Genomic DNA, 16,688 nt, shown 5'->3' with positions numbered 1-16,688 from the left:
TATAACTTGCCCCTCTCCCCCCCAAAAAAGAATTAACCCCCTCTTTTAGAAAAGCCGGCAGCATAGGCCAGTGCGGTAAATGCTCCGATGCCCATATGAATTGAATTTGCAGCACGACACTTGGATGCACACTCTTGTAAATGAGGGACTAAAACAGAGAGTAGAAAAAAACCAAAATTTATATTAATGGGTATACAACATTTCAAAATTTTATGAGGAAAAACAAGAGCTTTTATGTTCATGTATAATTAAAGATCTTTTCAAATCTGTTTAGATTTGGCAACCTGCCTGGTTTTATTGTGAGAACTGTACTTTGTGTTCCCAGCAATCTCATTTGTATTCTGTTGTTTTTTTTTCCTTTTGTAATTAAGGTGTTTTATAAAGAAGGTATGGGAACCGGTACAGCAGTTAAAGAGACTCCAGAGACTGAACGAGTAAAGAAAACCCAGCAGAGTATTAGCTCTGTAAGTTTTCAGTACTTTTAATTACCCTTTCCCTAAAGTGACTAAAGCCTAGATAAATTTGTTCACCAAACACTGTATTGTCATTGTCTTTATCCCAAAACTTTTGCACATTCAAAATCTATCCCTCTGCATTAAAACAAATAAGGCTGTGCCGTTTTAATAAAACAGATGGCTAAGAGATGAAGTTAGACATGCCTTTTTTATAAAAGACATTAATGCTGGGTTTTGCTAAATGGTGGTAGAAGTTTCTACCATGGCCCGGTGAGGTAAATGCTCCAACGCTCATAGAATTCCTATGAGCATCAGAGCATTTAACTTGCCGGCCTGTGGTAGAAACCTCTATCACCGTTCAGTAAAAGAAGCCCTAAATGTATTAACAATGGAAATGAATAGCAAACTAGTTAGGTAAACATAACAAAGTCAATATATGTTAATGAACAATGACAAATTAGTTTAAAGATGTCCACTTGACCTTGTGTGCACTCTCAGATACTCTTTTTTGGCCCGTAACATACAAAAAATAATTTTTCAACACTGGCACATTTTAGAAAAACATCCTTGTTTTAGAAATAATCTGAAGGACAGACTAGTATCCTCCTTTTTAGCACCCGTGAGATTTGACGAAGGACCATCCCCCTTAGATCATTGTACTTGTGGCAAATGTAGCGTGTTTCCACATGCATTGATAACTGATCATCCCACTCACCCCAGGACTGGACACTCCTTCAATATTAGACATAACTCAGATTGCAAGTCTACTCATGTGATATATTTGATGCAATGCCCGTGCAGGAAAATCTACATTGGAAAATTAAAATGTATGATACACACGAGAATTGATGAACATCATAGTTGCATCAATAGAGGTGTATTGTCCATGCCACTGATGGAACATTGGAGGACTATGAATCATACACAAATATAATGATCTCTAAAAGAAAATTTCAATGTGAATACTCAATACCAATAATCTTAAAAATCATAATTAATTGGAAAAACTTTTTTTGTGTTCCCTTCTAGCATTTGTTTACCCACATTGTACTAAGCGGCAGGAACTTTGTGAGTCCTTCTGTAAGGTACTACACATATCTTTTTCATCATTTCCCCTTTTTATCCACTATTTAAGCTTTTATTGGTATTGAGTATTTACACTGAAATTTTATTTTAGAGATCATTATATTTGTGTTTGATAGTTTTTCTGATCTCCATACATTCACAACACCAAATTGCTTTCGTATATTTCCCTATTCTATATTTTGGACTATGAATCACACCATAGACGATCTGAAATTTCTTGTACTCAAGATTGTCACACATAGGGCTCCTTTTACAAAGGTGCGCTAGCCAAAAATCTACCTCCTGCGCAAAAGGAGGCGGTAGTGGCTAGCGCGTGTTATTCTGTGCATTAAGGCCCGAGCGTGGCTTTGTAAAAGGAGCCCATAATATAAGAGGAGGAGATGTTGATAACATCCTTATTCAAGAGGAATAAAGATTCATTTTTGATTTTCAAAGTCTGAAACCACATGGCTTAAATTCTGAAATAGACTTCTCAGTTTTTCTCTAAATGATTTACCAGTGAAATATGATTTTTACGTTTTTTCGACTGACTTGCTTCCACCTTCATTCCTCTCTCTTTTATCTTCCTTCCCTTTCTATTTTCTCCTCTTTCTTTTCCTTCTCTTCTTCCCCTTCCTTTCCACCTTCTGCTCTTTCTTCCCACACATCACCCTTCTCTCCCCTCTCCCCCTTTTTTCCATTTTTTTTCTTCTCCCTCCATCTTTCCCCGCTACCATCGCCTTCCTTCCCATTATCCCCTTTTCTCATCCTTGTCCTTCCTTCCCATTCTTCCCTCCTTCCTACTCCTCCCCCTCTCCTTTCCATTCTTTTTTTTCCTCTTTCCATTTTTGTCTTCTCCTTCCCCCCTCCCTACTTCCCTTTTTCTCCCTCCTTCCCCCTTCTCCCCCTCCATTTTTTTATCCTCCAACCCCACTTGTCCCTTCTTGTATTCATTGTTGCCTTAGTTTCCCCCTTTTTACAACATTCCCTTTTTCGCCATCTTGGCTTTGATTCTTATTTTCTTCCCTTCCTCCCTTCTTCTCCCCTCCCCTTTTTTTTCCCCTTCTTTTACATTTCCATGCTGTTTTATTTTGTGTGTATAATCCCATTTTATGCACTAGATATATTCATTGTTTTTAAATCTAGACTCCCATTCATTTGGTGCCTTTGGTCTCCCCCCCACACACACTTTTTTCCTTTTGTTTTCTTTTTTGTCTAGCCTATGTCCAGCACTAGCATTGTGTCCCTATGATTTTTTATTATAATGACTTTATTCAGATTCAGCCCTTTTGTGTCTGTTTCTTCCTGATCTTAAGTTTCTCCTATATATTTTTATCCTTTAGTGCATTTTGGTTTTTCTCCCACATGGTCATTTTATGACATCATCACATCTCCTGGCCCTTACTCGCTTGTCTTTTACCTCTCACAGCCAGTGGGTGATGTCAACACGTTCCTTCACGTTTTGTTCTTGGTGTAAATTTTAGCTTATATTTACTTTCGTTTTTGAATGCGACTTCACTTAGCAGCGGTTCCAGTCTATCACAGCGTTTATTTCCTTGATTGGTAAGTTCCTTCTTACTCTGTGCACCCAGGCCTTTTTTATGCTTTTCTTTTGGATAGTTCATTTAGCCTTTTGTACCCTCACTTCTTCCTTCTTCTGTGTTCCCTTCTAGCGTTTGTTTACCCACATTGTACTAGGCAGCAGGAACTTTGTGAGTCCTTCTGCAAGGTTCTACACATATCTTTTTCATTTCCCCCTTTTTATCCACTGTATTTAAGCTTTTATTGTTTGTTGATAATTTTAGTTTTTACTGGTGCTTGGTCCATATTACTGGATTTTTCTTCTTTGTTTTTACTCTTTACTTTTTGGTAACCTCAATTTGGTTTGATTTTATGTCAATTGTCGCCATCTACTGGCTTTATCTGATTTTGTTCTGCTCCTTCTTCTGTTTGTATCTACATGTTATTATACTTAGACACACCATATTTATTTCCATACTCATGCTATTTATGTCTTATATTTTTACTTTCTTATGTATGTATTTTATTCATGATTATATGACATTTATGCATTTATGATATTTATGTCGTATATGTTTTATTTCATTGCTTGGTTAAAGTGCTTTGTGCCTATTATCATGTTCATATTTTTACATCTTTATGTTACTCCAATTTTAAATGTGTTTTTATATTTCATGAATTGTTCTTCTTTATGTACTTCTTTACATGGTTCTTTTAGGATTTACCTCAGGTACATATCATATCAGTATGTATCTTTAATTGTTGTTATATTTGTTGTTTTGTTTCTGTTTTTTTAGGCTACTGTTATACCCCTGAGGAAGGACCTTGTGGCCGAAACACAGACTGTGTTTGGGTTTAGTATATTCTCTATTACCAAGGACTTTACATGCGTTCCATGTTTTGTTTTATTTGTAGAGAAAACAAATGTCTTACACCCAAATCAAACGGGTTTTATTCAATATCATTCAACCGAACATTCGCTAATTGACATGACAACTTATATACTTTATCATCTAGATCATCATACATCCGTTCTTTTGATTTCCATCGATCTTTCATCTGCTTTTGATACTATCGATCACAACCTTTTACTAAATAGACTTCATTCTATTGGTATCACAGATCAGGTTCTCCTTTGGTTTAAATCTTACTTTGACAATCGTTCTTCTACTGTTTTCTTTAACAATTCGTCTTCTGATAGTTTTTCTGCACCCTATGGCATTCCGCAGGGATCTATTCTTTCTCCTCTTCTTTTCAATATCTTCCTTGCACCCCTTATGACACTCTGTCAATCTATTGGCTTCTCCGTATTTGCTTACGCAGATGACATTCAATTATTACACCCTCTTGATCCCAATAATTCTTGTGAAATTTCAGCCATAACTGGAAAACTTGAGCAAATTCACCAATGGCTTGACACAAACAGATTAGCTCTTAACATTGAAAAAACAAACATTATGCTCTTTCCTTGGAAAGATTGTCTTAAACTTTCTTCCCCGATTACTATTAAGGGCATCTCTTTGAATTTAGTTCATGAAATCAGGATTTGGGGAATTATTTTTGATGATAAATTATCTTATCATGACCATATTAGTGATGTTGTCAAAACAACTTTTTATAGACTCCGTCAAATTCATTCTATATCTAAATTCTTATGTTCAAAATCTCTAAATATTCTAGTTCACTCTCTAGTTATTTCTAAAATTGACTACTGTAACGCCCTGTTCAAAGGACTGTCTCAAAAGGAAATTAGACGTCTGCAAATCATCCAGAATGCCTCAATCAAACTCATTACGAAAGCCAAAAAATTTGATCACGTCACTCCCTTACTTGAGAAAGCTCATTGGCTTCCTGTTGCTCACCGCATTATGTATAAACTATGCCTCCTTACTTTTAAATCTCTGGTATTTAAAACCCCAGCCTTTATTTATAGGGTTTTAATTCCATATACATCACCTAGACTCTTGAGATCAAGTGACCAAAATTTGTTGATCATCCCTTCTCTTAAAGTTATTAATACGCGGCGGCAGACTATTTTTTCTGTTACGGCTCCCCAATCCTGGAATTCTCTTCCAATTCATCTGAGAGATGAAAAGAATCTTGAAAAATGTAAAAGCAAACTAAAGAGTCTTCTTTTTCAAGATGCATTCAATGTTTATTTGAACTGCTTGGCTCTTAATCCATTTTTAACTACTTTGATTGTTTTTTATTCCCCTTCCTATTGTTTTTAACCTTAATTGTTCTACTTTTATAGCTAGATTGTATTTCATCCCGAGTTTTCCCTATGTTTTTAGTAATGTACGTGTAATTTAATTTATTATTATGTATTAGTAGTTATGAAACTTGTCGTTTATGTTTGTAATTTTATTTACTACAATTTATTAGTAGTTATGGTACATCTCTTTTATGTTTGTCTTCCTATATTTTGTAATTTTATCACTTTGTACATCGCTTAGAATTCGGAATAAGCGATTAATCAAATGTTATAACAAACTTGATAAACTTGTGCAAATTTTACTTGAAATTTAATATTTTAAATAAACGTGTTTGTCTACACAGTGGCTTTACCTGTGACCCTTCCCCACTTCTTTTTTTGTTCCCAATGACCAGTTAAACTCTTTTGAGAAAAATGATCAGCACAAATTTCACAGCTCAGGGGTGCATTAATGTTCTGTGTGAAAAACATAATTTTGTTTTATGTGGATGTAGCCACCTTGAAGCTCTGTGATATAACAAATGGATGTTATAAATAAATAAGCAGACAAAGGTGGTCTTTGAATGTTCTCAAGCAAGGTGAACAGGGCCTTTGACAATTCTTAATTTGAGAAAGGAAACATTTATTAATCTCTCTAATCCTCAAGCTGTGCTCTCTTTAAGATGAGATCTATATTTCATGCTGTCTAATGATTTTAAAGAACCCTACCAGCATCTTTCTAATTGTCTACTGACTTGTTTCAGTTGTCAAAGTTTAGTTCTAAATCAAGGTGAGGACATATACAGATGCAATTGGATTCAAAACCTAGCCTAAAGAGTAATTCTAAAGGTCAACAGTTGATCAGTGGATACTGCTATAGTAGAATATCTAAACTCCCCTAATACTGCTTTATAATTGGGTGTTCATGTTCTTTTTATTACTTTATATAATAGAATCTTCAGGCACCTTCTTTGAGGTGGATATCCCTTTACCACAGAGTGTGTGTGAAGTGAGGCCATTCTGCTCATAACCTTCTGGGTTTTTGAGGGGGCTGCCTAGTCTAGTGATTCCCAACCCTGTCCTGGAGGACCACCAGGCCAATCGGGTTTTCAGGCTAGCCCTAATGAATATGCATGAGAGAGATTTGCATATGATGGAAGTGATAGGCATGCAAATTTGCTTCATGCATATTCATTAGGGCTAGCCTCAAAACCCAATTGGCCTGGTGTTCCTCCAGGACAGGGTTGGGAACCACTGGCCTAGTCATTGATATTAAGTGGCCCCCAAACAGACAGAGCTGCTAAATATTACCACTAATTGTCCCTGCAGACTGGTTAGTGCTGGGGTGATCTGTGGATGGATTTTTGATAGAGTTCTACAGTAAATACTATCTCAGTCTCGCATGACTATTGTAACTCGCTTTTCACAGTTCTTCCACGTAACCATCTCTCTCCCCTTCAAAGTTCTGCTGCACGACTTATATTGCACCAGAGTTGCTATGCTTATGTCACTCCTTTCCATTTCCACATACAGTTCAAACTCCTCTTATTGAACTACAAGTGCATTCACCCAGCAGCTCCTTAATATCTCTCTTCTATTATCTCTCCCTATATTCCTTCCTGGGAACTCCGCTCGTTGGGCAAGTCTCTCTTACCTGTACCCTTCTCCATTACTGCCAACACCAGACTACGTTCCTTCTCTCTTGTCGTACCATACACCTGGAACAGACTCTCTGTGTCAGTATGTCAAGCTCCATCCCTAGCTGTATTCAAATCTAGGCTAAAAGTCCACTTTTTCAAGGTTGCTTTTAACTCCTAACCCCCACTTGCGTGTAAAGCACCCTTGCCTGAGAAACTCCCTAGTTCCTTCCTTGCCCTGTGTGTTTGATTAGATAGTAAGCTCTACAGAGCAGGGACTGTCTCTTAAATGTTTTAATGTACAGCACTGTGTATGTCTAGCAGCACGATAGAAATGATTAGTAGTAATAGAGCCTGGGAAGAGCCAATAATTAGATGGTTAGCAACATTCAGACCACTAACTGCTTAAGTAAGTAGCTAAAGATAGGACAGTAAAAAAGCTGTCTAAACTTTAGCTGGAGCTAACTAGGCACCAGTCTGAATATTGGCCAGAGCCTGGTTAACTTCCAGATAGTAACAAGAGAAGTAATGGGTGCCCCCTCCCCTCCCAATCCCCCTTCCTTCCCACCTCTCTGAATCAATAATAGCACCATTTGAGACCCCTCTCCCACCTACTTGGAATCTTGCTGGTCTAAGAGGTCCTACAGACAAGAAAAACGCCCACTTGTTGCTGCCTGTTTTGAGTTTGGCATGAAAAAGGTCACTATGACCTTTACTGGCAATCTTGCAGTACTTTTTCATAGCCAGGCCCCCCTTTTTGAAATTTTATTTTAATGCTTAAATTCGATATTACATTCATTAATAGGGGCATTTTCAAAACACAAAAATGTCCAAAAATCAGCACTTGGATATTTTTCTCTAGATGGAGCTTAGACATTCTGAGCTATACCTGTTTTAAAAGCATATAAGTGCCAAAATGTTCCCAAACTGACCAAATGACCACTGGAGGGACTAAGTAATGAACCCTACTTCCTCCAGTGTCACACATCCCCTCCCACCCCACAAATCTCTGAATGAAAAGTACATACCTCTCTCTAGAACAACATCACCAGGTATAGGAAAGCCTACTAGAGTAGCACATAGGTGTCTTAAGTAGCCTATTAAGTAGGCTAGTGAACCAAAGGAAGAGCTAGGTCATAAGCCATTCTAACCAGTAAATTTATGGTGGAAAGTCTGAAGCCACCAAAACTCTACTCTGATGCCACTTTTAGCCTTAAGGGCTATTGTGGTAGTAGACAGGTAGGTATTGTAGGCATTAGGGGAGTTTGGAGTGTTTGCTCTAAATTATAAGGGGGTTATGTTAAGATGTAGAGAGTGGTTAAAGCTACAGCCTCAGCACCCTGAGGTTGTGAGTTCAATCCCACCTGCTCCTTGTGACACTGGGCAAGTCACTTAATCCCCCCATTGCCCCAAGTACATTAGATAGATTGTGAGCCCACCGAGACAGACAGGGAAAAATGCTTGAGTACCTGAATAAATGCATGTAAACCGTTCTGAGCTCCCCTGGGAGAACGGTATAGAAAATTGAATAAATAAATAAATGTACATATGGTACTCTTTATGTGAAGCTCACAGCAGTGTCCTCTAAGTTATCCCACTGCTCTGTTGGCATGTGTGGGTGACCAGTCCATTACAACACGGGTGTCAAATGTCAGTCCTCGAGGGCCACAATCTAGTCGGGTTTTCAGGATTTCCCCAATGAATATGCATGAGACCTATTAGCATACAATGAAAGCAGTTCATGCAAATAGATCTCATGCTTATTCATTGGGAAAATCCTGAAAACCCGACTGGATTGCGGCCCTCGAGGACCGACATTTGACACCCCTGCATTACAAGGTTGGCCCTTCCTATATCCAAATGTAGACCATTTGGACATTTCCAACTTGGATGTTTTTTGGATCGAAAGTGGAGTATAACTTGAAAGGAGCAATAAAATTGGCCATCGACCTTTATATGAAGAAAATAAACTAAAGCAAGAGAAAAAGGAAACCGATATGGTTTTCCAAAAAGTGATAGAGAAAATAAAGGCAAAAAAGTTTGCGTTTGTGAAATACATAAAAACTGAAGAAGAGAAGCACAGAACAGAATACCAGATTAAATTGAAAGAAGCCAAGAGAGATAGATATATCTGGCGATAGTGCAAGGGGAAGAGCAAATGGTTAGAAATGTAAAAAAGGGTGACAAAAATTTTTTCAGGTATATTAGTGAATGGAGGAAGGCAAAAAATGGAATTGTGAGACTGAAAGAAGTTTCAAACAGCTATGTGGAAACTGATGAGAAAAAAGCCAATGTAAAGTGTAAAGTGATGCATGTCAGTAACAAAAATCTCAGGCATGAATACAGGATGTCCGGGGCAGTACTTGGAGAGACCTCCCAGGAAAGGGACCTGGGAGTTCTGATCGACAAGTCGATGAAGCCGTCTGCACAATGTGTGGCGGCGGCAAAAAGGGCAAACAGAATGCTAGGAATGATAAAGAAGGGGATCACGAACAGATCAGAGAAGGTTATCATGCTGCTGTACCGGGCCATGGTGTGCCCTCACCTGGAGTACTGTGTACAGCACTGGTCGCCGTACATGAAGAAGGACATGGTACTACTCGAGAGGGTCCAGAGAAGAGCAACCAAGATGGTTAAGGGGTTGGGGGAGCTGCCATACAATGAAAGATTGGAGAAACTGGGCCTCTTCTCCCTCGAACAGAAGAGATTGAGAGGGAACTTGATCGAAACATTCAAGGTACTTAAGGGGATAAACTTAGTAGATAAGGACAGGTTGTTCACCCTCTCCAAGGTAGGGAGAACGAGAGGGCACTCTAGTTGATTCCGGACGAACGTAAGGAAGTTCTTCTTCACCCAGAGAGTGGTGGAAAACTAGAACACTCTTCCAGATTCTCTCGTGGGGGAAAACACCCTCCAGGGATTCAAGACAGGGTTGGACAGGATCCTGCTTAACAATAAGTGCGCTGGTAGGGCTAGTCTCAGTTAGGGTACTGGTCTTTGACCTGGGGGCTGCCGCGTGTGCTAACTGCTGGGCATGATGGACCACTGGTCTGACCCAGCAGCCGCAATTCTTATGTTCTTATGTATAGAAAGAGGCATAACCAGCAGAAGAAAAGAAATGCTGTTGCCTCTGTACAGGTCATTGGTGAGGCCTCATCTGGAGTACTTTGTTTAGTTTGGAAGTTGTATTTGGCTAAGGATGTAAAAAGATATGAAGCGATCCAGAGAAAAGTGACAAAAGTGGTATGGAGCTTGTGCCAAAAGACATACAAGAAGAGATTGGAAGATCTGATTATGCATACTCTAGAGGAGAGGAGGGACAGGGGAGATATGATACAGATGTTTTAAATACTTGAAAGGTATTAATATAAAAACAAGTCTTTTCCAGAGAAAGGAAATGGTACAACTAGAGGGCATGAATTGAGGTTGCAGGGCAGCAGACTTAGGAATAACATTAGGAAATTCTTTTTCATGGAGAGGATAGTGAATGCATTCCCGAGGGAAGTGGTGAAGATGAAAACGGTGACGGAATTAAAAAAAAACACATGGGACGAACACAGAGGATCTCTAATTAGAAAATGAATGGTATAAAACAAATTAAGGCCGGTACTGGGCATCCTGTTTATGGTGATTTGGTTTAGGATGAGCTGGTGAGAGCTTTGATAGAAGCCCCAGTGACAGGATGGTTAGGATAGGCTGGAGTGGGTTTAGATGGCAAATCCAGCAGTGGGAACCTAAAGCCAATACTGGGTGGACTTCTATGGTCTATTGCCCCAGTAATACGAGTGTATCTGTTGGACAGACTGGATGGACCATTCAGGTCTATCTGCTATCATGGACTACAGCTCTGCCCAAGTCCGGTCCTAGAGATCTACTGGCAGGCCAGGTTTTCTGGATATCCACAATGAACATGCACGAGAGAGATTTGCATACCAAGAAGGCAGTGCAGGCAAATCTCTCTCGTGCATGTTCATTGTGGATATTCAGAAAACCTGGCCTGCCAGTAGATCTCGAGGACCGGACTTGGGCAGCCCTGATGTACTATGTTACTAACTTTGGATGCGTTTATGCACGTCCCAGCTGAATATAAGGTGGGACCTGCATAAGCTTTAGTGGCCAGCATATTTTGAACTAGCCCCAGATATTCAGCACCAATGACTAGATGCCTGCCTTGAAGTGGTAGGCACCTACTGAGTTAGATGCCTACCGGCAAATTATTTTTTAAAATTGGCTTTTAATGGTACTTTCAATTGTCAGCCTCAATTAAGGCACCTAGATCGGCTAGGCACGCCAATCTAGGCGCCTAACTTTAAACATCTTTAATAAAATCAGGGCTTTCTTCCCTAAATGAGCTTATGTAAGTAATTATAAGAGAGTTTCAATCTCTCACAATTGAACAATTATAATATACGAGTACATTTTAACAACAGTTTGTTAAGTTCATCTATAGATTTATCTAACCTAGGAAGATTTTAGAAAATTAGTTCCCCAACTCAAAATGAGTTTGTTGGATTTAATATTTTTATCCAATTCTGCACAAGTTGCATGCATCACTTTTAGCAGCAATAATTAAAACCAATCACTTCCTATAATTTTTATGACAATCTTTCACACCACTGTTTAGGAATCTTGGCCCACTTTTTTTTTTTTTTTTTTGCAGAACTTTTTTAATTCAGACACTTTCATAGGTTTGTGCATGAACTGTCTTGCTTCGGCATCTCTATTAGGTTCAAGTCAGGACTTTGACTAGGCCAATCCAAAACTTGTTTTTTCTCAGCCATTCATATTTTAGATCATCTTGCTTTCATATTTTTCATATTTTAACTTTTTTATTGATTTTTTCATATAACAACAAGTGTCATAAATTTTCATACATTTTCATACAATTATCTTAACAATACACTTGATATCTCTATAATGTACTTTATATAAAACATATCTTATATTATCCTTATTATGATTTTACACATCATATAAACTTTAATGACTTTATCAATTATTATTTAATTATAAATCCTCTTCCCTCCCTTTACTTTGTTAGTTTCATATAAGAATAACATCTATTATGATAAGTTATTTATAATTTATAATAAAGAGAATAAAAACCTTACCCCCTCCCATCCTCCCTCCTTTAATCATTATCTTATTATGGGAAAAAATTAAAATCAGTCATTACAAAAATCTGTTAATGGTCCCCAAATCCTCTTAAACTTATCTATATATCCTTTTTGTATTGCAAATGTACGCTCCATCTTATATATATGGCAAACTGAGTTCCACCAAAAATTATAGTTTAATCTGTCACAATTTTTCCAGTTATGTGTAATTTGTTGAACTGCTACTCCAGTCAATATAAATAAAAGTTTATTGTTATTTGACGAAATTTGACTCTGAGCTCTCATTGCAGTACCAAACAAAATCGTATCATATGTCAAGGCTACCGGATTTTCTAACATCCTATTAATTTGAGGCCAAATTGATTTCCAAAATATTAATATGAATGGACAATAAAATAAAAGATGATCTAATGTCCCTGCTTCTAGATGACAATGCCAGCATCTATTAGACTTAGAGCTATCAATTCTATGTAAACGTGTAGGGGTCCATAAAGCTCTATGTAAAATAAAAAAACAAGTTTGTCTCATAGAAGCTGACAATGTATGTTAATTATACACATGTTGTGATAGCCTTTTTTTTTTTTTTTTTTTTTTTTATTGTTAGAGAGACAAAGGGAAGAAAAACCGGTTGCTAAGCTCACCACACCAATCTCATGGCTCTCAGGGAAGACACAACAGCGGAGGAGGGGGAGCGTCCTGGCCCACGTGGCCAATCCACGTCGGCTCTGGGGCGGCGCATGACCCCGCAGCCAGCGGCCCCCAGACCCGCATGGCCCTCTGGCCTCCCAGCCATGCGGGCGGGGTGTCCCAAGTCACACGGAGGTCTGTACACGGGGAGAGCACATGTGGAGTAGCGACCGGGCCGCCCCCACGTGGAGCCGCACTCGCCCCTCCAGGCCGCCCAGGACGCCCTCTCCCCCCACCTCCCGGCGCGAGGGATCAAAATTCCGGTCGGCGTATTTTTTTTTTTTTTTTTTTACAGGCGGCGCTCCAGACGCCCCGCAGGGGTCCGCCGCAGCGACGACAAAGGACGGTGCCGGGCCACGTGGCGCCGCACTCGCACCTAGCGGATGCCTCCTCCCTCCCCTCCCGACACATGTGACAGAAAACGGCGAAATTCAGGGCTTTTGCGGGCCGCGAGTGCCGCGGAGTTTTCGTCCGCCTCCTCCTCACAGACTTACCCGGAGTGCAGAGCAAGTTGGATGGGCTGGCGTCGCAGAGGGAAAATCGCTGGAGGTGGGCTGCTGCCTCGATTGGTTCTTGCCTCCTGGACTGCCGGCTAAAACTTTTTCGGCAGGAGCGGAGGTGCAGGCTAAAAAACTTTCAGCGTGAGAGGAGGTAAGAAGTCGCGTCTGTCTCCTTGTGTCTCCGTTGGGAAAAGGGGCGACTTCCCTTCCGCTTCCCCTTCTCCTAAACCCCCCCCGGCTTTTCCTCGCTGATTGGTTCCTTGTCCTACTCCCTCCCCCCAACCCCCCCCCCCCTACCCTCTTTCGCTCCGGCTTCGGCTGATTTGGCCTCGCTCCTCCCTATATGGGATCGGAGCTTGTTCTATCTTAACCTCCAAGACCAAAGTCGTGGCCATTGAGATGCATTAATCTGATGCTTAATCTCAATGCTCCAAATATCTCTAAGACCATTTTTTTTCTTTTTATGTACGAATCCAGATATCAATTTATACCACATTGCGGCTTGGTGACCCATGGAATCTATCTGAAAACATAAGAATTCCATACTATGATAATTATTAAGGTTTTTCCATTCAGGGAACCCTACCTGAATGGCCTGCTTCAATTGCATCCATCTGAAATATTGTGATTTATTCAAACCAAATTTATTTTGCAATTGTGAAAACTCAAGCAGTTTACCTTTATTCATTACATCTTCTAAAATACGAATTCCAGCGATCATCCAATGTTTCCAGATAATTTTAAAACCGCCAACTTTGATCTTCGGATTGAGCCATATTGTTTGAGTCGTTGATTTAGTTATTGGAATAGGAGTTAGATTACTTATATACCTTATAGTTTTCCAAGTATCAACAAATATTTTGTGCTCCTTATATAACCTTGGCATTTGAATACTGATAACATGACTCAGACGTAAAGGAAACATTAGTCTCCATTCTAACCAGAACCAATCTGGTATATTTTCGATGGGCTCTGGGAGGATCCAATACATACCTTGACGCATAATATAGGCTTGATGGTACCTATAAAAATTTGGAAAATTTACCCCTCCCTCCGCAGTTGGTCTTTGTAAAGATACTAGAGGAATTCTGGGGTTTTTTTCCAAGCCAAATAAATTTTGTTAAAATCTTATCCAATTTTTTATAAAAAGACCCCTGAAAAAAAATTGGTATCATACCCATTTGGTAACAAACTACTGGTAAGATCATCATTTTTACAGTTTGCACTCTCCCCCACCAAGATATGCACAAAGGATTCCATTGCTCACACATTTCTGACACTTTTTGTAATAAATTTTTTTCATTAATTTTCATAGTCTCATCCACAGTTTTTGCAATCCAAATTCCTAAGTATTTTAAACCCTCCTCTTTCCAGATAAAAGAAAATGAGTCAAATAGACTTTTTGTACAATGTACATTGAATGGAAGCACTTCTGATTTATTCCAGTTTATTTTATATCCTGAAAATTTTCCAACTTTTTCAATCAATTCAAGCAAGTGTGGAATGGTTGTTTCCGGATTTCTCAAATAAAGTAAAATATCATCCACATATGCTGATAATTTATATTCTCTATCCGAATGTGGAATACCCTGTATCTCCTTTACCTGTTCAATAGCTAATAACAAGGGTTCCAAAACGATATCAAAAAGCAAAGGAGATAGTGGGCATCCTTGTCTAACCCCCCTCTGTAGAATAAACCGTTCTGAAAAATTGTTATTAATATACAATCTAGCAACAGGGGAGCTATACAATGCTTTTATTATTTGTATAAATCCGGATCCTATACCAAACCATTCCATTGCCTGATACATGAAGGTCCATTCCACTCTATCAAAAGCTTTCTCAGCATCTAATGAAATAGAAAATGCTGGGTCATTAATGGATTTTGTCAAATACAACATGTGATGTGCCAATCTAGTATTATGAGATGAATGTCTTTGAGCAACAAAACCTGTCTGATGCATATCTATAATGTAAGGGAGAGCTTTAGCCAATCTTAATGCTAATGCCTTAGTTAAAATTTTTCCATCTACATTTATTAAAGAAATAGGTCTATAATTTGAAACCAAAGTGGGATCTTTATTTGGCTTAGGTAAAACTATAGTTATTGATTCAGCCATAGTACCTGTAATACAACCTTTATTTAGTTGTGTCTGATACAATTTTAATAAATAGGGCATTATACTGTTTTGAAATGATTTATAAAACTCCACTGTATAACCATCTCCACCTGGAGCGGATCCAACCCTAAGGGATTTCAAAGCTGTATCTAACTCTTTTAATGATATTGGCTCCTCAGACTTCGTTTTATATGTTCAGGAATCTTTGGTCCCTCTATTAACTTTAAAAAATCTAAACCTTCCTTTTCCTTTTCCGAATAAGGCTCAGAAGAATACAAATCTTTATAAAATTTTAAAAACTTTTATAATGGGTTCAATTTGGGACAACATTTCACCATTCTCATTTTTAATAGCAATTATTATTTTTTTTTTTTTTTTTGCTTTAAGATAATTTGCCAGCATTCTTCCCGCCTTATTTGAATTTCCATAATACAAAGCTTGCTTTACAAATAAATCTTTTCTAATTATTTTTGAAGAAATTTCATTATATTTACCTTTAGCTTTTAACAGTTCTTGTTGTGTCAAATAATCCCATTTTTCAATTAATTTTGATTCTAGAGACTTAACCACTTTTTCCAAATCTGTAAATTGCTTTTTTTCTTTTTTTCTTTGCAAAGCTGAATAAGAAATAATTTGTCCTCTAATGTATGTTTTAAAAGCATCCCACAAAGTCTCTACTGAAATTCCTTCTGTATCATTAATTTGAAAATAATCTTTCATTTTTTCCTGAAGATTTTCACAAAAGTCATTATCTGCAAGCAATGTATTATTTAATCTCCATATAGGTCTATTTCCATTCTGATCTATTATTTTAATTTCAATCCACACTCCACCATGATCAGATAGTATAATTGGATCGATGACAGCCTGTGTGACTTGATGTACTAATTGATTAGAAAAAAAATGTAATCTATTCTAGAAAAAGAATTATGAACCTGGGAGCAAAACGAAAATTCCCGACCATCAAAATGAAGTATTCGCCAAATATCTTTTAAATCACAAGATTGTACCAAATTATCAAGGCCTAACGATTTTATAAATCTTCTCGGACTTTTATCCATCAATGGATCCATAACAGCATTGAAATCCCCTGCTACTACTAGATTTGAAGTAGCCAGTGGAAGAATCAATTGTTGCAGAGTTTTAAAAAATTCATTCTGATTCAAATTAGGGGCATATATATTGAAGAGCGTCATGGTGGCATTTCCCATGTCCATTTCCACATGGTATACCCACCTTCCAAGAGGATCAGCTGCCTTAAATTTAAATGAAGCAGAACCAGCTTTTTTCCCTATTGCCGAAGAAAAATAACATTGTTTGACCCAATCACCTTTTAGCTTTATAGATTCATTATTTGACAGATGGGTCTCTTGTATGCAGCATATATCAGCG

General features: G+C 38.3%; 1 protein-coding gene across 8 annotated transcripts in view; it reads left to right on the top strand.

Moving 5' to 3' along the window:
- The window catches only part of NEBL (nebulette), a 513,560-nt gene that overhangs the window by 440,284 nt on the left and 56,588 nt on the right, over nucleotides 1-16,688 (top strand). For 5 of the 8 annotated variants that reach the window (XM_033931315.1, XM_033931316.1, XM_033931318.1 and 2 more), the window contains one exon: nucleotides 372-464. The exons of the other annotated variants lie outside the window; for them this stretch is intronic. In XM_033931315.1, the coding sequence (XP_033787206.1) occupies nucleotides 372-464 (93 nt within the window). The remainder of the gene's footprint in view (nucleotides 1-371; nucleotides 465-16,688) is intronic. 8 annotated transcript variants of the gene reach the window in all.

This window comes from Geotrypetes seraphini, chromosome 2 (assembly GCF_902459505.1).
Source record: "Geotrypetes seraphini chromosome 2, aGeoSer1.1, whole genome shotgun sequence".
Lineage (NCBI taxonomy): Eukaryota > Metazoa > Chordata > Amphibia > Gymnophiona > Dermophiidae > Geotrypetes > Geotrypetes seraphini.
The sequence above is the reverse complement of the archived record's forward strand: the minus strand, read 5'-3'. Positions and strand labels throughout refer to the sequence as shown.